The sequence below is a fragment of the Acomys minous genome, assembly GCF_964271855.1.
Source record: "Acomys minous genome assembly, chromosome: 11".
NCBI classification, from domain to species: domain Eukaryota; kingdom Metazoa; phylum Chordata; class Mammalia; order Rodentia; family Muridae; genus Acomys; species Acomys minous.
The window spans coordinates 13,327,567-13,353,515 of record NC_140492.1 but is presented as its reverse complement, the minus strand read 5'-3'; the positions used below and the strand labels follow the sequence as shown (position 1 = coordinate 13,353,515).

The window sequence follows — 25,949 nt, the reverse complement described above, 5'->3', positions numbered from 1 at the left end:
GGATTTCCTCCCCCTTTATATGCTCATAGTGTATCAAGTCTCTTCTTGGTAGTCTGCTCTCCTTCCTCTGAGTGCCACCAGGTCTCCCCATCCAGGAGACGTGGTCAAATATTTTTTAGGTTACAGTTTTGGAAGCCGAAAGCTCACATAGTATTGAGCTGCTTTGGTAGTTGCTATGTGTATGGATCCCCTCGTGTTACATGGCAAGAGCGTGAGTGTACACCTGGAGCAAGCTAATGATTATGTATTGATTGGGGAGGGAGGAGAGAATAGTACCAGTCAGGCTGAGGACCCCCAAGCCCTTCGAGGGTGCAGCTTGTCTTAGCCAAAGTTCTATGGCTATGAAGAGACATCATGACCACAGCAACTCTTACTTTTAAAGATTTATTTATTTATTATCTGGAGAGCAGTGCTTTGGCCTGCATGTGTTCCTGCATGCCAGAAGAGGGCACCAGACCTCATTATAGATGGTTGTGAGCCACCATGCTGTTGCTGCGAATTGAACTCAAGACCTTTAGAAGAGCAGCCATCTGAGCCATCTCTCCAGCCCTGCAGCAACTTTTATAAAGGAAAACATTTCATTGGGGCTGGCTTACAGTTTCAGAGGTTTAGTCCATTATCGTCCATGTGGCTAGCACACAGCATGCAGACAAACATGTCTCTGGATAAGAAGCTGTGAGTGAGTTCTCCATCTGGATCCACAGGGAGCAGGAAGAAGGAAAGTACCATTCAGCCTGGCTTAGGCCCCTGAGACCTCAAAACCCACCCCCGATGACACACTTCCTCCAACATGAGTACCTGTACTCCAACAAGGCCACATCTCCTAATCCCTCTCAAATAATGCCACTCCCTGATGAGCCAACGTTCAAATATATGAGTCTATGGGTGCCATCCTTATTCAAACCACCAATATTTTCAATGACCTAAAGACATCTTACGTGTTCCCACCTCCTAAAGGTCCACAGCACCTCCCAGGATCATCCCCTTTCAGGACCATTTACAGGGGAACCTTTGAGGAGGGAACAGCAGGCCACGGAAAAGCAACACAAGCAGAAGTGTGTGCCTGAGGGCTTCTCGGGAAGAAAGGTTGGAACAAGGCACACTTCATGTAAGAGATAGGGAACCTGGCTAATGGTGGGGAACTTATGAAAGACTTTGGCTTTTATTCACAGATGGTTACACTTTATCTGTGAGATAGTTGACATTCATGTGGTACTGGGAATGGGAGACTTGTTTCTGCTTCTTAAAATTACAGTGTGGGCACACTTCCCAGCGCCTTCTCCACACCCATGAGGAAAAATAACCCATGCAACACAGAAATACCAACTCCGAGACACTGTGAGAAGTCACTCAGTTTAAACACAGCTCTTTCCTTCATCACGTGTTTTAGGGGATATGCCTCCAAACCTTTTCAACAATATTTGTGTGACGCCCATGCCACCACGGTACTGAGTCGAGGGCGAGGGACTGCGGATTTAACTCATGCACACACACACACACACACACACACACACACACACACACACACACACAATAACACAGTGGGTCCTTCATGCTAAGAGAGCAGCAGCCGCAGCAGCACCTACGGCAGTGGTTTATTATTCTCGGTTTCCAGAGTTCCAAAGAGCCTTCTTATAGGCAGCTAAACAGGAATCCTCCTCCCAGGCGAAATCCCTCAAGAGGTGATTGCACACAGGAGGAAAAGTCTCGGGGAAGGAAGGGGCGCATTCTCAGAGCAGTAAACATGACTAGCTAACCAAGATAAACATAGATGTGGAAGCTGCTAGAAACAGGACATGAAACAGCAAGACAGGCAGGCAGCCCAGTCGGGCCTGGTTCCTACAATTTGAATTCAGAATTAGAGTGGGTAGAAAGGATAAAAAATAAAAAAAATAAAAATAAAAATAATGGCCGAGACTCCCAAAATACCAAGTCTCCATTTGTGTATATGTTAAAGTGAAAATAAATCTGAGAGGTGGGCTGTAGGTGGAGACTAAAGCAGAGGGGCTGGGCCTTCCTGGCTACGTGGATTCTACAGATGTGTCCCCATTTTTCTCCTGTGTTCTCTCTCCTCTCACTCTCTTACCTACAACTAATTGGTAACACAATCCTGCTTATCAGGTTTGTGAAATACAACTGGATTTACTGACTTTTCACTTCCCATGTTCTGCCTATTTCCTTCACACCTTGGTCTCACTCACAGACCATAATAACTTTAGACTTGCCTAATGCTCTGTTTCTCTTCTCACCAACCCACTCTTTATATTCCGTGAGGACAAGAAATGCTTCATTCTTACGTCATTCTATATTGCAGCTCCTTCCTCCCCCAAAGTGCCAATTAGGAACTACAGGTATGGCAAGTAGGAATGAAGAACTGAAATTTAAATGGAATTAAATTCAAACTTACGTAGTCATGTGAGTCTACAGGCTACCACACTGGATGATGCAGTTCTAAAATATAGGTCTTAAATGGATCACAGTAGCAGAGGCGGGAGAATTGAAAGTGTGAGGCAGTAAGTGGTTTTGGAAGACAAAAGGAAGCATTGGAGTAAAGGAGATCAATTAGCAGTGAGGGTGGGGATGGGATGGGGGCCAGAGGTGGGAGGGCCATAGATAACTACAATAAGAAGTAGGCTGAGCTGGGTATAGTGGCACACACCTTTAATCCCAGCACCCGGGAAGCAGAGGCAGGCGGATCTCTGTGAGTTTGAAGCCAGCTTGGTCTACAGAGAGGAAACCCTGTCTCAAACAAACAAACAAGCTGAAGTAGGATGTGAGCCCATTAGGCAGACCCTCAAACCTCTGAGTTATAATTCAGCCTGGTCTACAGAGTGAATTCTAGGACAGACAGGGCAACACAAAAAAATATTGTCTTGAAAAGCAAAAGAAAATGGAGGAGGAGGAGGAAAAAGAGGAGGAGGAGGAGGAAGAGGAGGAGGAGGAAGAAGACAAAGAAGAAGAAGAAGAAGAAGAAGAAGAAGAAGAAGAAGAAGAAGAAGAAAGAAAGAAAGAGAGAGAGAGAAGAAAAGGTGGTGGTGGTAATGGAAATGCAGAGAAAGAGCACAAGATAAATCTATACTGTAAGAAATGAGTTAGAAGCAAACCATCAGTCCAGGTAGCATTGTTAATAGTGCCTGAGTTTCACAGCAAGACACTGCTTTAATAAATATAAGTCTTTTCCTCCCCTATCACATTGCTTTCAAAGGACTCATTTCCTGTAGCATAATGTCCAGTCATAGTATGGTACTGAATAGCATTCATAACCCAATCTCTTGCTTTTCCACAACTATGTCCTCTGTCCAACTTGCTTATATTCTAGCTCTGCAGTCTTGCTTCTCCTAAGCAAAACCCAGTTTTAGATCTCCCATTGCTCTTTGTTCTACCTAAATTGTCCATCCTTAAATTCCTTCCTTTCAAATGTTTTCAAGACCTCTTAAGTAAAGCCCTGATCTCATCTCCATCAGGAAGACCATGCCCTTCTCCTTGACCTTAGGTGAGCCATGTGGCATCTCTCAACCTAGTTTTCCTTCTGTAAAGTGAAATGATAACATTTCCTCCTTGAGGGAGATTAAGTATTAATGCTTTTAAACTCTACCACTGAGAAAGCATGAAATAAAAGCAGCTGTTATCCTTCCCACCCAACAGTGATCATGTGATGTTAGAAATATTAACAAATGGAATTGTCTCTCTCCAGGAGTCTGTGAGTTTATTAACAGCAAAGTTTGGTCTTCTTCAGTGCTCTCCCTAGAGATACACTGTAGCCACTGGGCAGATGTTTTTGCTAGCCTGATAACAATATGAGTCAGTGACTAAATAGAATGTTACAGAATAAGCTCTGAGTATCCCTTAAAGACAAAGCAAAACAAAACATGATTCTTTAAGGAGAAGTAAAAAACACATAGTTATAGCGAAGATCAAGGGGAGGAACTCTAACAACTTTGTCTTATAAAAAGGTATTAAAAATTTGGGCCAGGTGTGGTGGTGCATGGGAGGCAGGGGAAAGCAGATCTTTATGAATCTGAGGCCAGCCTGGTCTGTATAGTGAGTTCCAGGACATCCAGGCCTATGTACAGAGACCTTGTTAAAACAAAACAACAACAACTGTCATCACTAACATTACACTTAAAGTTTAGACTTACTTAGATCAAAAAGCAAAAAATGCCTCTAAAGAAAGCCAGCACCTAGCTTGTATAGGCTGTACCCTACCAGCCATTGTCTCTTTTCCCAGATGTTGAAGGTTATTCTTAAACTGACTGATCTTGTAAACTTTGCTGTTCTAGCAAGACAGTAGGTCATAATGCTATTTCTGCTTTTGTAATCAAGCTTGCTTACTCTGCTCAAAAAGATGACTAGGGCAACTACAAGATATATGTTAAAATTAGACCCTCTCTTCACATATACAGGACACAAATCATCATGTGGGTTTTGCCTTTATAAGCCTTGGGCTGATATATCTAGAGGCTGCATCTTGGAAGTACTCTCAAGGTACTGTCCTGGCCTCACATTGGACACTTTTATCTAAAATTTAAAAAAAAAAAACTCTTCTTATTAAAATGTGTTTATGGTCATGGTGATTCTCTGAGCCACCCCATACCTGTGACACCACCACCACCACCATCACCACCAAAACAAAAAAACAACAACAACAACAATAACCAGCATTCCCCTAAAAGCAGATTAAGCAGTCTAAGCCGATATTTTTACTTCAGTATTCTTTAAAAGGCCTGGAAGAAATTAAAATTATTTAAAGAGAAACATGAGTTTCTCACTCTAAGTGATAAATTCTTAAATGATATTTAGACTATTAAAACAAGGACTGGGAATTTCCCCAGGAATCTCATGCTGAGAGAAGGAAAGGGCACCACCCAGAGGGGCCACTTGTATGCCTGAGAAAGAATCCACGTACTTCTAACAATTTCTCATATCACCCTACAGGATGAGACTGAAGCCCAGATGATGATAGATGTGGAGTTCTTAGATGTGCATATCCTTGGCCCTGAATTCAACTCACTTCAGGACTCCAAAGACAGACTTGGCTTGGGGTTCACTGGGTTTCTATATTCCTTTTCCCAACTGGCCATATTGAAACTCTCTCTCTCTCTCTCTCTCTCTCTCTCTCTCTCTCTCTCTCTCTCTCTCTCTCTCCTTTTCCTCTTCCTCCTCTTCCTCCTCCTCCTACTAACTTGATGCTTTTAATTGGCTTTTGAGGATAATTTCTCTCTCTCTCTCTCTCTCTCTCTCTCTCTCTCTCTCTCTCTCTCTCTCTCTCTCCTTTTCCTCTTCCTCCTCTTCCTCCTCCTACTACTAACTTGATGCTTTTAATTGGCTTTTGAGGATAATTTCTCTCTCTCTCTCTCTCTCTCTCTCTCTCTCTCTCTCTCTCTCTCTCTCTCTCTTCCTCCTCCTCCTACTAACTTGATGCTTTTAATTGGCTTGTGAGGATGGATAACTGACTTAATCTGCCTTGGAGCACAAGATGACACCCCTACTGTTCGTGTGCTTAGACTTTGGACTACCAGCTCCAACATTTTTGCCTTTTTTTTTTTTCCTTTTCTTGACCCCAGGGGTCCTCTGTCCCCTCCTTTTCTCCATGGGGACAAAGCTTTCATCACTGTTGCCAAGGCAACACTGGTGATGCCTCATTCTTCACAGCTCTGCATATCTAAGTATATCTTAGCCTTTGTCCACAAAGCTGGCTCAATTCTTTGTAACTGGTCCACCACTAAATCAGCCCTTCTAGACACAATTACTCATTATTTTACCTTGCTTAAGCCAATCTGTTTCTTTTCTTTTCTTTTTTTTTTTTTTTAAGTGTCTTCACCTGAAAACAGCCCTCACATAGAGGGCTCAATTTTCTCGACCGCTCCAGACATCAGTTTTGGAGAGCAAATGTGAAAACCGCCTTTGCAAGTGCGCGCTTCTGAAGTGCGGGTCAATTTTAAAGCACGCACTGGAGCATTCATAATGGATTTCCCTTTTAAAAGCACAGGAGACCAAAAATAAACCTGACAAAAGGGCAGCTGTGGAGTTTTAACATGTGGAAAACTCCACAGGCGGCAGTTATATAACGGAAAAGAAACAAGATAAATATTTCACACCGTCAGATGAACTTCCAGATGACAACAAAAAATCCAAGAATCCAGAAGACACCTTAACTCTCTAAGGGAGGGGAAAAACTTGAACCGAGAAGAGGCCAAGGCTTGTGATAAAAATCTGGGACCTGACTTGCAGGACAAATGATGGCTGTTTTTCCCCTTTTCTGGAGGCTGAGGCTGAACTCAGGAACTATACTTTAAGAGCCCTTTCCCAGCGATTTTGTACGCTAGGTAGAAAATTTCCAAAAATCTCTCAGGCTAGGCAAAACATTAAAAAAGAAGTTTTTTGTGACAAGAAGAGAGACGTGGCAAAGCCGACTGAGCCACCACCACCGCTTCCAACACACACACACACACACACACACACACACACACACACATTTCGGTGCCCATCCCACCCGGCTGTCCTCCGCCCGCCCCCGTCTCCTCGCCCTGAGGACAGCTGGCAGCCCAGCGCGGGACCAGACACAAAGCGGATCAGCCTGGGGGCGGGGGCCGACCTGCAGGGCTGTCCCTTAGGCAGCCAGCCTTCTGCCACCTCTCGCTTAGGACCCAGCGGACACCGTGCCCCGCGTCCACGCCCTCTCCTCAAGCTTCTCCACCCTTAAAAAGAAGGAACATCTGAGACCCTACGTCTTAGGGCCAGAAGACTTATCCCAAGGCAGCCAGTAGAGACACCCCAGACCAGAGAGACTGACATCGCCACAGGACCTTCCCCTCTGCTCCGCCGCCGCCTCGCCAAGTGTTGGGGGGCCCGGCTGCCTGTCGCTCTCCTGCAGGGGGGACCCTCGGCCACGCAGCCAGCTGGCGCCCGCGTAGATGGCGAGGAGTCCCCAAGGCCTCCTGATGCTGCTGTTGCTGCACTACTTGATGGTCGCCCTGGACTGTAAGTCTCTGGGGTAACTCCATCTCGCTACCCACCTACCCACTCTCGGATCCGCCTCTCCGACCCTTGCCTGCAGGCATGGCGCTCAGGGCTAGGTGTCTTTCCTGGGGCACCAGGTTTTGCACTGTGGGAGCATTCTGGATGCCGGCAGGCTCTGAGTGGGGAGACTGAAGTCTTGAGTGTCTTGTAACTAATGTGTTGGGTTTTGTCAGCTATGGTTGAAAATTAAGAAAATTAAGAGTCCCTGCCAGATGATTCTCATCTCCTTTCAAAGTCGGAGGAAGTTTTCAAAGACACTGGGACGTGATCGGAATTCAAAACTCACTAAGTATTCAAGATGCAAAGAGCCCAAGAAAGATGGCATCCGGGGTTAGCAAAGGCCACTCTTAAGTACCAGAGGCCCAGGGGTCAGTGGCAGAGTCCCAGCAAGGGACTTGCGGAACATTTTAGAGAAAGTGGCGGGCAAAGTTTGAGGCTGCTGAGCTACAGTAGCTTTTAGCCTTTCTGCCTGTAAAACCCAGTTAGAGAAGTCTTGTCTGTCCACTCAGGCCAGCTGCCGTGTCCTCAGGGGACGTCTAGCCAACAGGAGGATTGTTAGAAAGGCGCAGGAGATGAATGCGCTAGCTGGCAGCTGGCTTAGCGGCTGAGGCGTCCCAAAGCCAGCTTCTCTGGGTGCTTTTAAAGAGGATTTGCACGGGTGCTGGGCTAATGTGATTTGAAATCTGATTTTTTTTTCTTCGCGTTAACTTTTTAGGAAAATGGGGGAAATTACGATGGATTTTAAGCGATGAAGTCTTCTTAACTTTTGCCCTTTTTTTTTCTTTCCGTGTTGAAGGGGTGGCCGAATGTGTTTTTGACGTTCATGTTCTAGTCACAGTACTTTGTAGGATTTAAATTAATAAAATTACGCTGCCCAATGAACGTCTTAACTCCTCAACACTAAGGCTTTTTCTCAGACTTCCTTAGCCCATCCAAAGTGAAGGGAGCTCACAAAGTGATGTGTCCCTCAGAGCCTGGGCAGGGTGCCTGCTATCTCAGAGAAGGGACGTGTCAAGCCAGGAAGTTGAAGATTCACAATGAAGCCTTTATGCCTTCTGACCTATCAGCTTGTATCAATCGGAACACTCGTGGGTTGAAAGGTGATGTACACAGGAGGCAATCGGCAACAACGGAGCTGAAGTCTGGAGGGAGTGTAACTAAACCTCGGCTGGCAAAGTTGTGTGCTCCTCTGAGCTCTTAAGTCTCACTTTAACAGCAGAGTGACTGTGGTGTAGAATTGTTCATTAAAAAAAAGTTTTTCTCTGTTATTTATTGCCATCTAGTCATAGAAATAGAAACAATAGGTGCTGTTTGAGATTGCAGTGAGGAACCCAGCAGCCAGCAAAGCCTTACTGAATGGTAGAAGAGCTCTTCCATTTACAGGTGGACACTGCTAACTCTGATACCTGTAAGGAAAGAATTGGGAAGCAGTGTGGGGACCTTTTCGATACTGTTCCCCCAGTGCCAGAAAGTCTGTCATTTCAAAAGTATTTTTCTTTCCCTTTAATACATTTAAAACCTTTAAGACAATTAAAATCTAAAGAACAAGTACATCACATAGAAAGTTCCCACATACTCCACACCCAGATGCCACCATTATTGTCCTATTATAGTGTCATAGGGACCACTCTGCTCAGATTTTTCTCATTCTTATGGAACATTCTTTTCCGTTCCAGGATTCCATATTGTGCTTAATAGTCACGTTCCTTTACGCTCCTCTTGGCTGTGGAAGTATTTCAGACAACCCCTTGTTGTTTAACGACCTTGACAGGTGCTGGTCAAATACGCTGTTAAATTTTCTTCAACTGGTATATCTCAGATGCTTTATTTGTGCTTAGATGAGGTCATAGGATTTTATGGTGGAAGAGCATAGAGGAAAGTGCCATGTTCATCCATCACAGTCCAGGGAGCATGTCGACATGGTGTGTCACTATGACACCAACCTTCGTTGCCTGGTGGCGGCAGTGTGTGTCAGGTTTCTCCACAGGCTCTCTACTGTATTGACCTCAATTCCTCACTAAACTTTTTAGAGAGATGTCAATATTTGCAGCTCACACAGACAAGGGCTAGGTTGCTGATACAAGACTATAATCTCAGCAATCAGGCAGGAAACAGAAGGATCATTCAAGCCATAGAGGATTCAAGGACAGCATGAATTCTAGTGAGACTATCTTCAAACACAGTCAAGGAATGAAGATAGCAATGAAGCTCAGGGATAGAAAGCAAGGGCTGGAAATAAGCACTTACATAACACGAACATACACACATACAAGCGCACACAGCACATGGACACACATGAAGGAACGTGTATTTCATTTCCTTCAGGGTGAACTCTCCTCATAAATTATTTGGGGTTTGTATGTATCAGAAATGTGTCTTCTCAAACATATTTGCAAACCTGCTTAATCGCTTATTTTAATATCAGCATGAGCTTATTAATATATGCATAAATGACAAGTATTTAGTTGGTAATAGAATACTGGCTTTTATTTATTAAGGAACTAGAGCAGCCCTTGCACTGAAATCACATCCTCATTTGTTTAATATTCCTCTCAAATACAGCTGTACTGTGGCCTTTGTCCCAATCCAACCACAGATAGTTACAATATTGTACTTATCACATTCTTTCTACTGCTAATTTCTAATGTCTTCCACAATAGTCTAGGGAATTTTTTGTTGTGATTTTTGTTTTTAAAGTGTGACTTCAACATCACCTGCTATATGAACATTTACTTTTGTATTTAGTTGATGTATTGGCGCCCTATTAGCTAAAGAAACAAAGTAGGATAATCACGTTAGAAAGAGCCAAGGTGAGCCAGGCTATAGTGGTGCACAGCTTTAATCCTAGCACTTGGGAGGCAGAGGCAGGCAGATCTCTGTGAGTTCAAGGCCAACCTGGTCTACAATATGAGTCCAAGACAGCCAGGGCTCTGTTTTGCAGAGAAACCTTGTCTCAGAACCACACAAGGATACCATCAAGGCCAGTGGATCTGGACCCAGGGGGGCGGTACAAATTGTTGTACCAACCAAGGACAATGCATGAAGTAAACCTAGACCTCCTGATCAGATCTAGCTGGTGGACAGCTTATTCTCCATGGTTGTTGGGGGGGGGCTGCCTCTGACATGAACTCTGGTGCCCCCAATTTGAATACTTCCCCTTGCTGGGGAGGCCTCGCAAGCTTCCCCCACAGAGGAAGGGGAAGCAGGCTATCAGGATGAGACCTGATAGGCTGTGGTCATATAGTTGGGGAAGAGGTCCCCTTCTGTCAGAGGTTTAGGGGAGAGGAAAAGGGCAGGAGAGATGGGGAGGGTGGGAATGGGACAGGATAACAACCGGGATGCAGTCTGAATAACTTATAATAAATTTAATTAATATTAAAAAAAAGAAATCCTGTCTTGAAAAACAAACAAACAAGAACAACAAAAGAAAGAGCGAAGGTTTTTTTTACCTCCCACTTTGAGAGGTTTCAGTCTATGTCTGGCCTCTGCTTTCGGGTCTGTGTTGACATTGTCCACGGGGAATACAAGGAACAGAGTAATGACTCAGAAAAGAACCGAAAGAGAGGTAGGAGTAAGGTTCCCTCTTCCCCACCCCCAATGATAAGTAGACCACCCGGGAGAAAAAGGGTTTTATCTCTCTCAGCTACAGAAGCTGGAAGTGGACAAGCAAGACAAAAGCATGTTCAGCGTCTGACGAGGGCAGCATCTGGTTCATATATGGCTCCTCACAACATCCTCACATGGTAGAAGGAGCAGGGCAGCTCTCTGGGGGCATGTTTTATAAGGGTTCTAATCTCCACTGCAAGGGCTTCCTTTATGACCCTTACAGTCCCATGTCATAAGGCTGTCCATCAGGTTGGTAATCAGGTTTCCATATAGGACTTTGGTAGACACAAATGTCCACACTATAGAAGAGGATGCGGATAAGACAGACATAGCAGACAGGGTGAACTAATGATAATACCGTGGATCACAAAGCACCAACTTCATGTGGATTAGGTGGAGTGTCACATCTCTGTAAAGCAATAGGCTGTTACTTCTAAAACAAAAAAACAGGAGGAATAAGTGGTCAGTATTAGGAACGGGATTCTCCTGAGTATTGGGTCTCTCAGGCAGCACTTTCAGCCACTTAGCAGGCTGATTGCAGCTGGGCTTTCAGATGTGCTTTCGACCTCCAGCCAGCCACTTAGCTCAAGGCTGTAATCTCTCACAACATCATCAGGGCTATGGTAGGAAAGAACGGTCTGGATCTTCCATAGCATCATAGACTCCAGGGGACCAGTGACAGGAAACTTCCAGGTTTTGGAAACATTGTCAAGAAAAAAACATCATAATCAACTGGCTAAAAGGAATTATTTGAGACTAGTACAGTCTCAATTATCTAAAGCACATAAAAATCAAAATGCGAGTTTGTCGGTGGACTTAACAATCATTTAAAGAGTGTGTCAGATACTACATTTCAAAAAGTCTCAAGCAAAAGCTCCAGCCTTAAACAGAATGGCGAGTTTTCTCTGAACAACTCTCCTTTATCTTTCACCTGTGTGTGAGGACTGGGGGCCTATGGGAGCTTGTGGATGTGGACCACACACACACCTTCCTTTTTGCTGCCTTTCCCCAAGTGGCTTGTCAGTGGAGGAATAGGCAAAAGCTGCTGTCTTTTTTTTTTTTTTTTTTTTTGGTCAAAGACCACCAGGGGTCTGTTAAGGTTGTCATATCAAATGATTTGTCTGTCTGTCTGTCTGTCTGCTTGCTTGTTTTACTCACACAGTGGCAGTGGTAGATTGCTGAGCCCATTTTTCAGCTCTTATACAGGAAAGGGGAGGGTGAATTTAGAGACGAGGAATTAGCACTGGGTCAGTCTTAAAACTGAGTACTGCTCTCTTAGAACGCCTTACTGTGTTCAAGTGCAGGACTCAGAAAATCCAACTCTAACTATTAGTAACCAACGATTAGTTGTCCACTGCTGTGAGAAAAAAAAGAAAAGGTCACAACAATACAACACCAACTCATTATGTTAACACTCTGCAAGTCTGAAACAGACCTCACTGGGAGAAAACCAATTTATCAATAAGTACTTGTTTCTCAGCCTGGGCCAGCTTCTAGAAGTGACCACAGGGCCTATCCAGCTGTCTTCAAACCCAGCAGCAATGACATGCTGCTGCCTCTGTGGCTCCCACCCCTCTGTCTGTCTCAGCTGAGTAATTCAGGCTAACGTACCCATTTCAAAGTCAATTGATTAGCAACTTCAGTTCCGCCACAGCTTTGATTTCTATTTATGGTGTAAAGAAACATTTATAGGTCGGGAGAATGGGATATGGATATATATGCACTGCTGGAGTGTGGTCAGTGTCACAATCAAGAACATTTCACAAGGGGCAGCATAACCTTCAGCTGTAGACTGCTGTTCACAGTGATATAAATATATATATATATATTCTTGCTTTGCATTTGACTGCATGGTACAGCAGTAAAGAACATGCACCATGAGCCAGAGTGATGGCTCAGTCAATAAAGGCACCTGCTGCCAAGTCTGATGCCTTGAGTTTGAATCCTGGGACCAATATTGACAATCCCTATCTATAGTGATGTGGATCTTATAGCAGTTGGATGAGAATTAAGTGTGTTGACACAGTTAGGAAGCTGGAGCTGCCAGCCAAACCTATTATATACATGCGATCAGTTAAAGTTTGGAAGAGGACATACTGGGTGGTTTATGGAGTACACACAGGTGGGGGTGACTGTCAAGTAGACAATTGCTTCTATAATTATTTCTTAATGGGTTGTTAAAATTTGCACATACTTGATTATGCAAATTTATATGCCCACAGAGAACGGTCTTATATTTGAAAAGTAGTTAAATCTTTCTCTCCCTCTTCTTGTCTGGGCATTAACTATCACCTGAAACATAATAAACATTAAGTCTCCAGTGATCTGTTTCTCAAGCCCCTAAGGAATTTTTAGGAATAATGTCTTCCATGGGTATATCCAACTTCCTGTTCACCTCTGGGTATAAAACATTAGCTCTTTGGTTATTATTTACCTTCTTTCAATTTTTGTCCCCTTTCTCTCCCCTGGGTTTATCTTTCTTCAGCATTTGTTTAAATGTTTCTGAATTTCCATGAGTTGCCACCCTTAAGACGGTTATTTTATTTTATTTCATGTATAGTATCTCTTTCTCCCCATTCTCTCTCTCTCTCTCTCTCTCTCTCTCTCTCTCTCTCTCTCTCTCTCTCTTTCGCATGCACACACACACACACACACACACACACACACACACACACACACACACACAGAATATGAATGTCCACATGTTTAAATAGGTAAATGTCTGCTCTTCTCAGCTGGCAAGACCACCAAGCTCCAGCCTTTGGACGGGTGTTGATTCTGACAACCACCAGTGAGGGGGTAAGAAAGTGTTCTCTGGTTTGAATTGTTCCTACTGTTTACAAGCAGCTGAACAAAGGACTGCACTGAGCCAGAGCTGTGAGTGTGAAGTACTCAAGAGTACACTTTTAGCTAGCCACTGCCTTGGCTCCAAAAGTCCTGAGCAAAAATCCTTGTGACCTTAACTCACAGGGAATTTGGCTCTTTGTTAGGAATCTCTCTCTCTCTCTCTCTCTCTCTCTCTCTCTCTATATATATATATATATATATATATATATATATAAAATCTCTCTATCTCTATCTCTATCTCCTCTTCTCTTCTCTCCCTCTCTCTCCCCCCTCTAGGTCTCTGTCTGTCTGTCTCTGTCTCTCTCTGTGTGTCTCTCTGTCTCTCTGTCTGTCTCCCTCTCCCTCCCCCCTCTCTCTTTTATCTCCCCCTCTCCCCCATCTAGGTCTCTCTCTGTCTCTGTCTCTGTCTCTGTCTCTGTCTCTTCATTCTCTCCTCACTAACACCCAGCTTTTAATTAGTTGTATAAACTTTTCTGTATTATTTTAGTTGTCAACATTGCCCTTTTCCAGAAGATTGACAATTTATCTTTTACCCACTGAACTCCTTGATATGAAAATTTTCAGTGGTCAAAACCTTACAGTTTTTTTTTAATAGTAAAAGATTCTACAGTGGACATGGGTACACAATGAAAACACTGTATAAATTACTTTCAGGTTATAAGGCGCATATGAAATAGAAACAGATTTTATGTTGAGAGTTGGATCCTTTCCCTCTGATATCTCATTATGCCTGTGTAAATATGCTAGAATCCAAAACAGTTCTGGTGCCAGCCAAGCCTTTCAGACAAAGTGACCTTCAGCCGATCGAGAGTGAAGACACAGCTCCTAGTCCTCTTCTTGCTTGGAGCATCCAGTTTGCTTGCTCTTGAATCTGCTGAAGTGTTTAATCTCAACTTTTTCCCATCACGACAACCTGCTAAATACTTTACTACAAATAAAACCAAACATAAAAATAAGACTTAGTAATGCATTTACTTACATAATAAGTATGTATAATAACATATACATGTGGTAGAGTCACATATGTGGGAATGATATACAGGAAACTAGGCCTCCATTGCAGCTCCTGACTCCTGTTGCATGATTTATGGGGACTCTCTTAAGTTCTTTCATACAGTTTTAGAAAATAAAAAACAACTGTTGCAGTGAAATATGAGTATATCAGTGTAGTTTCATTGCAAATGAAAGACACAAGTAAGGTGTTGCCCACCGAGACAAATAAATTAACAACAGTTCTGGGCAAGTTTGGTCCACATAAGGAGTTTCATGCCAGTTGGGGCTGTGTATCAGGACCATGTTTCAAAGTAAAGTTAAAATCAAAGTTTGCTGCTTTGTATCCCCTACCATGTAAAACTATACTGTGTAGTGTGCTACAATAGATGGAGTGCTCCCTCCTTTCTACTAAAAAAATATTTTTTGTTAGTAATGAAACCCCTCTCAAAGTTAGGGCTCATGATAACATCGTAGAGAAGCCTTCAGCGTTTTTATGCCAGAATGCAGCAGAAGCAATCTACTGACAAAAGTACTGGCAAAGAGCAATTAACACATTTGAGGGAAATCAACTTCCAAGCCAGTGGCCAAAGCTAAAGAGGGAGGAATGCCAACCTCGATCCAATTAGAGAGTCCAGAGAAGAGGGTGTGTGCCAGACCCAGAGAGAACACCAGCTACAGCTAAGATTCACAGACAAGGGCGAATGGCTGCTATTTAAAGAGACCAGAAAAGAAGTAATGACCACAAATAAAAAGGGAATGTGGTGAGCTGCTGGAGAAGTGCTAATTTTGAAGGGGAAGGTGGTGTTTATGTTTTATAAACTGCTCTAGAGGTATTTTAAAATAGCGATGGGTTCTGGGTGGCAGCAGAAGTGACTCAACGGAATGAACTATGACTCAAGTGTCCTTTTTTTTTTTTTTCAGTAAACCTACACCTGCTGCCATTTATATCACACACACACACACACAAAAATAATAACATACTGAATAAATATATTGGAGCTTGGAGATATTTTCAGTTACATCCAAATAATGGTTTGGTTCCAGAAAAGGTGAGATGTGTGGAATGTGTGGTATGTGGTGTGTGTGTGTGCGTGAGTGTGTGTGTGTGTGTGTGTGTGTGTGTGTGTGTGTGTGTGTGTGTGTCCTGAAGTTTGTTTTTTGCATCATAAAATCACATTTCCTTTTCCAGATAAAGATCCTAGGAAACACAGGTCATATTGTGTTGGGCTAGGAAGTAGAGACAGGAGAATGGCCGTGGTCATTGGCCTTCTTCTTCCTTCCCTCTTATTCTGGCCACATCTGTTATAGAATGGTGACAACCACATTCAAGATGGGTTTCCCATTAAATGATCCTCTCTGGAAATGCCACCCCACCTCACCAGTGCCTTGGGTGTTTATAATTTAATTCCAAGCTCATTGACAATAAAGAATACCCATTACAACTTCCTGGAGTTTAGAAAGAAACATATTCACTGGCCTGCTTTCCAGAGCTGTCAGACATTTCACTGGCTGTCTCACTGTAGAAGCACACTCTCTTGAGTTGCTTAGTTCTGGCTACAAATTCAGATGAATCCACAGCCCATCTCAGTGCAGTTGCCTGAAATTAAACAAAGGATGCTGGAGAGCTGGAAATGTATGCTTTGAAACACGGGACTCAGACTCTTTTCTCGTGCTCTGACCTCTTTGACTCTAACTAGGATTACAGAAATCTGTGTCCCGTAATTGACAAAAGATTGTTAAAAGAGATAGATGATTAGCTGATAAAGTGGCCTTTTGTTTCCAACCCCCTAGTAATATTGTTAGGCACTCTTGTCAAATATAACATCTTCTGGAATCAATCTGCTCCTTAGCATGGGAAACACATCCTCTGATCCATATGACTCAGGAACTGCCAGGTCACTGCCTGGGCAATAATCTTCAAACATTTTTATTACAAAAGACCATAACCCAACATAAACTATGGATATGCATTTACATATCAACATCTACTGTTATTCATAAAAACATCTGTAGATTAAGAACCAGATAAATAAAACGATAAAAGTAAATAATACCACCCTCAGCAGGAGCAGAAACAAAATGGTAATTGATAGTCCTTATTGCAACAAGCTGTAGAATGTCTATAATTAAAACACTGAGGTTGGTACATGACCAGACAGACATACAGACAGAAGCTAGCCTAATAGTGTTTTGGAAATTGTGTGTGTATTCATGTCTGAAACTAGGTGCAATACTCAGTCAATACTGTCTTAATACGTGGGATACATGGGTGGAAAGAGTCCTGGAAACCTTGTTCACTCTCTCTCCTTCTGTTGTGTGACAACCCAGAGACTTGCTTCTAAACTCATCTATGAGGAGCTGGCCCTCCAGACTTCAAATCTGCCCGTCCTTCTGTTTTGGGCTCCCCTGATTCCAGACTAAGAGCAATAAATATCTGTTGTTTATAAACTACCCAGACTAAGGTTATTTATCACAGCAGCAACAATGAACTAACATTAGCCTGCTGGAAATATATGAAATATTTGTACTCGTAAATCTATATCTTCACCTGGGTGGTCTATATTAAAAAAAAAAAAACAAATGAACAAACATGAATTATCTTTAAGGAGTGCTTTAATGTATTCAGTCTATTCTAGACTAACAGAAAAAAAAAACTCCTTTAAAATAGTCCGAATACTATCATCAGTTAGAACTTCACAAGTCTGAGTTTAGGACAAAAGCCGTTAGCACTCACTGCATATCAGCAGGTTGTTGCTGTTATTGTTGTTGTTGTTGTTATTGTTGTTGTTGTTGTCATCATACTTTCCACCACATCGCTTTTGAAAGGGGCTTACACATCTGATTCTCAAAAGTAAAATTGCTATTATGAATAAGGCTGCTATGAACATGGTTGAGCATATGTACTTGTTGTGTGCTGGAGCATCTTCTGGATATATTCCAAGGAGTGGAATAGCTGGGTCTTGAGGAAGCCCTATTCCCAGTTTACTGAGAAAAGTGCCAGATAGATTTCCAAAGTGGTTGTACAAGTTTGCACTCCCACCAGCAATGAAGGAGTGTTCCTCTTTCTCCACATCCTCAGGCCAGAACCTCAGTTCCCTCAATTGAAGAATGGATAAAGAAACTGTGGTACATTTACACTGTGGAATACTACTCAGCTATAAAAACAAGGAAATCCCAAAATTTGTAGACAAATGGATGGAACTAGAAATGATCATAATGAGTGAGTTAACCCAGATGCAGAAAGACTCACATGGTATATACTCACTCATAAGTGGACACTAGCCCAAAAGAGATGTCCCATGAAAGTCTTCACTTACCAGGAGATTGAGATAGATGTGAGGACATCCTATTGGGACCCTAGGTGAGAGAAGTATGGGAGAATGGGAAAATACAAGGGTCCAGAGGGTCCTAGAAACCTACAAGTAGAATACCATGATGGGCAGATCTGGACCCAGCGGGGTCTACTCAAACCACTGTACCAACCAAGGACAAGATATGCAATAAACATTGAACCCCTACTCAGATATAGCCGATGGACAGCACATTCTCCACAGTTGTGTGGAGAGCAGGGACTGACTCTGACATGAGCTCTGGTGCCCCATACTTGACCACTTCCCCCATGGTGGGAAGGCCTGGTGGCACTCAGAGAAAGGATAAGCAGGCTACCATGATGAGACTTGATAGCCTATGACCATATAGTGGGGGAGGAGGTCCCCCCTTGGTCATAGACCTAGGGGAGGGGAATAGAGTGAAAGCAGGAGGGAGGGAGGAACAGGAGGATACAAGTGAGAGGGAAACAATTGAGATGTAATCTGAATAAATTAAATAAATAGTTTTCTAAAATTGTAAAAAGTCAAACTGCTGATTGGACAGTGCATGTGGCATGCACAGACTGATGAAAAGAAAAGTTGATTAGGAAATTGATTTATTTAAAAAAAAATAGGAAAAAAATAAAATAATCTAAAAATTTACCCTTGGTTTGCTAAATAGAGACAGTTTGACCAAGCGTTTCTTGAGGACCCTCTGCTTCTGATCAACAACAACAACAACAAAAATCTGGCAGTCTACAGGGCCAAAATACACCCAACACTTGACATAAACTCAACCACATTTAAAAATTATTTGCACTTCCTGATATAACTCATTTAACATTCAAATCCACTAATACTCAAAAATTTAATGTTGAGTTCCATATGGACACCTCCCCCTCCACCTTTGTGTGTGTGTGTGTGTGTGTGTGTGTGTGTGTGTGTGTGTGTGTGTGTCTGTGTGTGTGTCTGTGTGTGTGTGTGTTCTTATGAGTGCACATGTGTGCATGTGGAAGCCAGAGGTCAACTTTGAGCATCACTCAACAAGAACTGTCCACCCAGATTTTTGAGAGAGGGTCTTACAGTTACCCTGAAGCTCACGTAGTAGGAAATTTTGGCTCCTGACTACAGACCCCTGGGATATCCCTGGCCCACACCAGGCCTGGCTTGTTCACACACACCTGGGCATTGAACTCCAGTCCTCATGCTCACACAGCAAGGGCTTGACTAACTGAGCAACCACCCCAGCTCCATTTGTGCTCTTTATGTAACGCGATTTGACACACTTGCTTTAACCTTGAAGACACACAAGCTCCTAGGAATGCCTTCAAGAAAACAGCAGCTATGGGGAAGAATGGAAGAAGTAGAGGCATTTAGCTGCCGAATTAGAAGCAGCCTAGAGCCTGTGTCAGCAGCATGCACACATTCTCCAGGCATTATGTCGGAAGCTATTTCCACCCTGGGTGCCACTTTCCCCAAATACACTCTGAAATTTTTTCAAAAAGCACAATACCAATAAAATAGAACTAACATTCCAAGATTGACTTAGTTCATCTCCTAGAACTATGTATGTATGTATATATATTCCTATATATGACCTGAAAAAAGTCACTTTAGTTCATTTAGGTGTTGTTTTCCTTACTTGCACAATAAGAGAATTTGATTTAATGGAGATTCATAGTTTCTAACATTTAACTTAACACTTCTGGATGGGAAAATATACCCCAATTAGTCTGTGACAAGTTTATTTCATGTATACACGAACACATTTTTTTTATTCTAAATTGTCTTCATCAGAATTCTTATGGATTAAAACAGAGGATTTTGGATGGAAGAAAAAGGAGTAGGGGGTCACTAAAATATTTTGGTATTTGTGGGCTTGTTTGCATATTAGGCTAGAAAGTCTCTCGATTTGATGCAGAAGCACCAGGAAGTTTCTGGATGTTTTGAAGAATGGCATAGTGTAAAAAAATGGTATTAAGGGTAAATAGTAATTTTTACTGGAACCAAATGAAGCATTAATTGTACTGGAACCAAATGAAGCATTAGGTAATGGGATCCAGGATTAAATGATAGCTGTCCAACTTGGTTTAGCACAAGTTAAAATTGGTCAGCTATTGTGTTCCATGACTGCAGTCCCAGCTGCTGGGAGGACATGAGATTTGAGGCCAGCCTAGGGCCAAAGAGAGCCATTGTCTTTCTACATGTAGATTTATTTAGTCAGCACAAGGATCCTGCAGTGATGTTGGAAAAGCATAAGCAGGACTCATGTTTTCTGTCCTGGTACTAGAGGACTCTACTTAGGAATGTGGTAAATGGCTTACATACCTTAATGCATCCTTAAAATAGTTTTGGAGACTAACTGTCTTTGGACCCTAGTTGTCTCAACGTATATAATTGTCTTCTACACTCACAACCCAAACCAATCTCAAAGCAATATCAAAGTGCAGGATAAGCCATAAACCTGTAATAAATACTTCATTACAGAAAGTAGTTAGTTAAAAATAAAGAAAAATAATCATTAAAAAAGGAAAATAGTCAATTAACTAAATGGAGCTTCTAGTTATAAATAACCCAATATTTGAAGAGATTTATTATTCAATTATGCCATCTAACAGAATCATGGATTATTTTTTAAAGGCAGTACAAAAAAACCATCAAAGAAGATGTTAATATTTTCTTTTTAAAAAGCTATCTATAGATTATTTATGAATTTCACATCCTACTCATCTCTCAACCCCTTCATATTCATCTTTGCTGCCTCCCCCGCAAAACACACTAACTAACTAACTATTTAACTAACAAAATCTCACTGTGGAAGCTGTGGTGTGTTGCACACAGTATTTTGCCCAAACAGCTTTGCTTGTTCATTGCACTAAGTCGTTATCTAGTTTGAGGCCTCTGGCTTCTGCTACACTTATCACCATCTGATCCTCACTGAGACTCCTCTCAGATATCCTGTTGTGGAGATCTTACAGCTTTGGATCTGCAGGACCAGCCCTTTCACATGCTCCCGCAGTTCATAGATGGGGTAGATGTTGGGGTGGGCCAACCCAGAGCACTGGATCTGAGCCTGGGTGGTAGCTGAGGTGGCCAGACTGACAGCTCTCTCACACTCACACCATAGGGGCCAGCTCTCCAGCACCCATGCCACCTGGGCCAGCTCTGCTGCACTGCCCGGATGAGGAGTGGGGATGAGCTACACATAGCCCTCAGACATCAACATATCCCCTGGGCAGCAGCACAGACCAGGGACGTCCGCACAGTCTTTGGTGGGAATATGGACCATGGACTTTGACACAGATCCTTGCTGCTGCTGCTGCTGGGAAGTAGACCCAGACACCATCCTTGGTGGCAGCGTGGGCCAGGACCTCACCATGGTCGAAGGTGGCATTGCAGGCTACTCACATCAATATCCTTGGGCATACAGTTCTGCCTCTCTTCATTATGCCCACACTGTGCCATTTTCCTTTCTCTTCCATCTGTCCCCCACTCCCTTGCTCATCTTAGTGGAGTATAGAGCCTCTGGATGTACTCAGCATGGAACTGTCTCTGGTGTTCTCCACTCTCCAGCACCACATGGCACCTGTTACTATTTTCTTTAAAAAAGTTAAATGTTTTTTTTACCACATAGGTTTCCTAGGTTTACTTCTCCCTTGCCCCCTCCCTTTCTCTCTCTCTCTCTCTCTCTCTCTCTCTCTCTCTCTCTCTCTCTCTCTCTCTCTCTCTCTCTCTGTGTGTGCAGTTCTCTCCTTGTACTGTGTGGGCTCTTAGGGTCAAAGTAAGCCATACAAGTGCCCTCATCCATGAACCATGTCACTGGCCCTCCTACATTTATAAAAGTCTATACATGTGCAAATTTTTACAATTGCAATGTGCTATCTGATGGAAGGGTACAAGCTGTGTTTTTAAACAAAGGATAACTTTTTTTTTCTTACCTATTCCCTTGGTCCTACTTGACAATGTCTTTTGTCTTTTACCACTTCCCAACTTTAGTTTCTATGGCAACTGTATAAATCAGGAAGTATTTGGGACTATTTTAAAACATTGTGCCCAAGGTTTATAACTTGGGTCCAGACAATTGTAGTTTAATTATTATGAGTCTCTCTCTTAAAGTAGAGAAACTCAGTGTATGATTTCCTGATATGTTTGTATTTTCAAAGATTTTCTTAGAGATTTGGATCAAAGATAATATTAAAATATGATAGTGTATGCTTGAAAAAATTAAATATTGAAGGACACAGTAATTATCCTGATTACATTTTTTTCAGCTGAAATGTAATCCCTTATAACACATTGTTCATAACAGGAATTATATTGGGCTTCAGTTTGGAGCAGTGAATGGTTAAAAGTCCAGAGAGGTCAGACAGAAAGTAGGAGTCAAAAGGCCTCAAGCTGTACAAAAAGTAGCCATGAATAAACCCTGTGTCCTCTGCAGTATGCCTTTTGTAGCCGTGAAAACAAGTAGAGCCCATGGAGCATAGTGAGGAGGGAAAGTTTTACTTAAAAATTCACTTAAAATCATGTTATATTATCATGTAGATATAACAAAATTCACAAAACAAATCATTCAAGCTTTTCTAAGTGAAAGTGTGTTCAAGAATTACATCAGGAGTGAGTGTTGTCCAGTGCTAATAAGAACAGGGGAATCCCATAAGGTCTGATTCCTACATGAAGTCCACATGGTGTCAGTGGCTGCTAAAGGGGGAGAATTAGCCTGCTACAGGGGACAAGCTCCCATATGTGAATCCCATATGTGGTCACCCCTGGCCATGTGTACATGCAGGCAACATTAAATGGACTCAGTAGGTTGCATATACATATGTGCACGTGTGTGTGTGTGTGTGTGTGTGTGTGTGTGTGTGTGTGTATGCATATACATTTGTATACACATCTAAGAGTGATCGTGGAAGAGGAGATCATGAATTTGGGGGCACATAGGAGCAATTGGACAGGGGAGGAAGACAGGAATGGTGTGAGGTTCTCAAAGAAAATCAACTAAAGGTAGGGGCTGAAGATACGGCTCGGCAGTTCACTGCACTGGCAGAGGATGGAGGTTCAGTTCCTTGTATTCACATGGGGGTTTACAAGCAACCGTAACTCTGATTCCAGGGGATCCAGGGTCCTTGGACATTCGTACACATAAAATGAAAATGAATAAATCATTTAAAAATCCAACAATGTAAAAAATCAAAATGATTAATGTTTTTTCTTTCAAAGAGAGAAGGTGCTGTGCTTTGTAGAACTATTTGGTGCTGTGATAAGTAGAGGCTGTGGCTCCACTGGGCAACGGCCAGGGCTGTTAGTTAGCATTCGGTGCATCAATCCTGGATCAAAGTGAAGAATTCCCCTCACATGCGCTCAATCTTCATGATTTTCCAAAACCCAACTGCATGCTCATGTAACTGAATGGTGTGTAATTATCTAAGCCTATAATTTACACTATTTAACCTATAAGCAGTTTTTGTAGTCTCCTCTAACTAAATATACAAATTTCTATTTTAATATATGCTATGAGACTCTTTTATTCGGAAGAGTTTTTGATCCTCTTGATTAAATCTAGGTATAACTTTCCAAGTGTCTTCTGGTGTGTGAATGAATGAGCATTTATTAATTAAAATATGTACTGTTTTGTATTCTTTCTAGGTCTACTTAACATTAAGAAACTTCAAATTTAACTTTTGAACATACATATACGTATGATTATATATAATGTTATCAATATATTTTGTTTGAAAGGGGGAAGTCAGCATTTTTTACAGAGACTTTCTGGGAAGGAGAGATAGCTGGGTTGTGCTTACAGGCAAGCATGAGGACCTGAGTTCAATTCCCAGTGACCACAGAAAATGTCGGGTTTGATGATTCACACTTGCACTCCGGGCCCCGGTACAAGAGAGACAGGAAAGTCTCTGGGATGCACTGGTTGGCTAGTCTAGATGACTTGGTGAGCTCTATGTCCCAGTGATAGAGCATCTCTCTAAAAACAAGGCTCACAGTTCCTGAGAACAACATTTGCGGTTAACCTCTGTCTTCCACACTCACGTGCACCCATGTGCATATGCCAGTAGTCCCTCCCTTAACACAGAAAAGTTCTGATAGAGTTAAGAACCAATGAATTAAAATAAATGTGTGCAAGTTATATACATTTCATCATTGCACCAAAGTTTTAAGAAGTTTTTTTTTTTTAATATTCTGTACGTTTTTACTTTCAAGCTTTATTTTTAGCTGATGTGGGAAACGAACTCTATGAGAAAAGTGTTCTGAAACAGTGACTGTAGAATGTGCTGAACAGTCACTGAACGCATACTTTGTTAACATGGGTCAGTACAAGGTCTCACAGCTAAGCCTTTCATGGTGTGACAGCATCAGAAAGGGCCACCCCAGCCAGTGTGGCCAGTTGAAACGAGAGAAGCAGAATACAAGGCCCAGGATACTGCAGCAGTCTGAGCAGGAACTTCTTGTACTCAGACCTCACAAGTGGGAGGGGGAGCAGTGGGAAGCCCCCATATTGTAGATGCATCTTGAAAGTGGAGTGAATAGAGCTTACGAATAGATTAGATTTGTTTTCAATAAGGGGAACAATTAAGGAAAGTGGCCCAAATTTTAGCCAGAGCAACTGCAGCAGTTAGACTGTCACCATCTAGGGTAGGAAAGATGGAGTAGGCTGAGAAGATAATATTTACATATAGGGTTTGGACTGTCTCTTAAATCTTTGAGTGGCAAGGCTGAATAGACATTTGTTTCTGAGCCCAGTGTTCAGTAAAGATGTCTAGACTAGAGACAAATATTTACGAGCTGTTGGCCTTTGTTGGTGCTTAATGTCAGGAGTCTGGATCACATCATTGTGAAGAGAAATATGGGTAGAGAGAGGGGGTAAGCACAAGACCAATGGGGAGAGGACCAGAAAGGGGTTTGTCCTGGGAGCTAAGTGCAGGGCGTGTGTTGAGAAAAGCCTGATGAACCGGGCCCATTAAGGCAGGTTGGAAGCTGTCATTGTCATAAATTCTGTTTCACAGGTGCTGAGGCAGTCCAAAGAGCCAGTAGCTGTTCAAAACATGTCATAACAAGAATGAAAAAGAGAAAGGCTTTCAATATATGCCTTCCCACTCTGAGTAGCCTCTGGAATGAAGATGTCCTAATCATTTCTAGAAACAGAGCAGAAGCCTAACAATTCATCATTTGGATAGTCCACCCTGGTGTGTGATTATTACGGGGTCAGTTTGGAACACTAAGTGTGCATGAGAACATTGTATAAAAACCATCAAACAGTTGGAGGAGAACTAGGCTAAACAATTATGGACTTCGGCTGAATTTTTTCAAACCAGTGAAGGATGGCATCATCAGCTTCATTTTAGCTGGAAGGGAACCAACACTGTATCTTACCCAAAGTGACACGGATCTCACTTTATTTTGTTCCTTCTCAGTTGGTTATGACTTTCTGAAGACCAAAGACAGTTCTAATAAGCCAGGAAAATGCCTCTAATGCTAGATCAAGGGGCTGAAGCCACAGGATTCAGAGTTTGGGGTTAGCCCAGGAAAACAGAAAGACTCTACTTCAAATATGAAATAAATGAGTTCTGTGTAAAGATTCCACTTTGGCTCAGCAAGTAAAACCCATACCACCATATCTAAGTAGTGCGTCCATTATGTGCATAGGTGTGGAATCACTCATTTTTAAAATATGGTGTCACTATTTTGCTTAGGTCTAGTCTGATCCCTCTGCCTCCAGTTCCCAAGTGATTATAGGCAAGCCCTATCATACCTGGTTTAATCTTTTCTGTGAATTTATTTGAATAGAAAAATAATAAAAAGGCTCTTATATACTAAAAAAGTTAAATTAGCAGAACAATGTGGAAAAATATACAAAGATTAAGAGACTTTTTGTTTGTATAGTCTATGCAATCAGTTTTGACTGATACATAAAAATACGTAAGTTGTACCTGTCAGAGCAACATTTTGTTATATATATGCACTACACGTGCCTAAACTAGGTTGAACGCATCATTTCTCCATCATAAACCGTTTGAAAAATCCTGTCTTCTAGCTTTTAAAATTATACAGTGTATTATTGCTGCCTGTAGTCATCATCAACTGCACACCACAACTCCTTGCTCCTTTTAAAAATGTGATTCTCACTTGGTGTTCAGTGTCTCCCCCACCCCTCCCTCCTTTCTA

At 42.3% G+C, this 25,949-nt stretch overlaps 1 protein-coding gene across 1 annotated transcript in view; it reads left to right on the top strand.

Moving 5' to 3' along the window:
• The first annotated feature begins 6,509 nt into the window (after positions 1–6,509).
• JAM2 (junctional adhesion molecule 2) overlaps positions 6,510–25,949 on the top strand; it is a 55,514-nt gene continuing 36,074 nt past the window's right edge. The window contains exon 1 of the mRNA XM_084802355.1: positions 6,510–6,981. Coding sequence (XP_084658481.1) covers positions 6,915–6,981 — 67 coding nt within the window. The 5' untranslated portion in view covers positions 6,510–6,914. The remainder of the gene's footprint in view (positions 6,982–25,949) is intronic.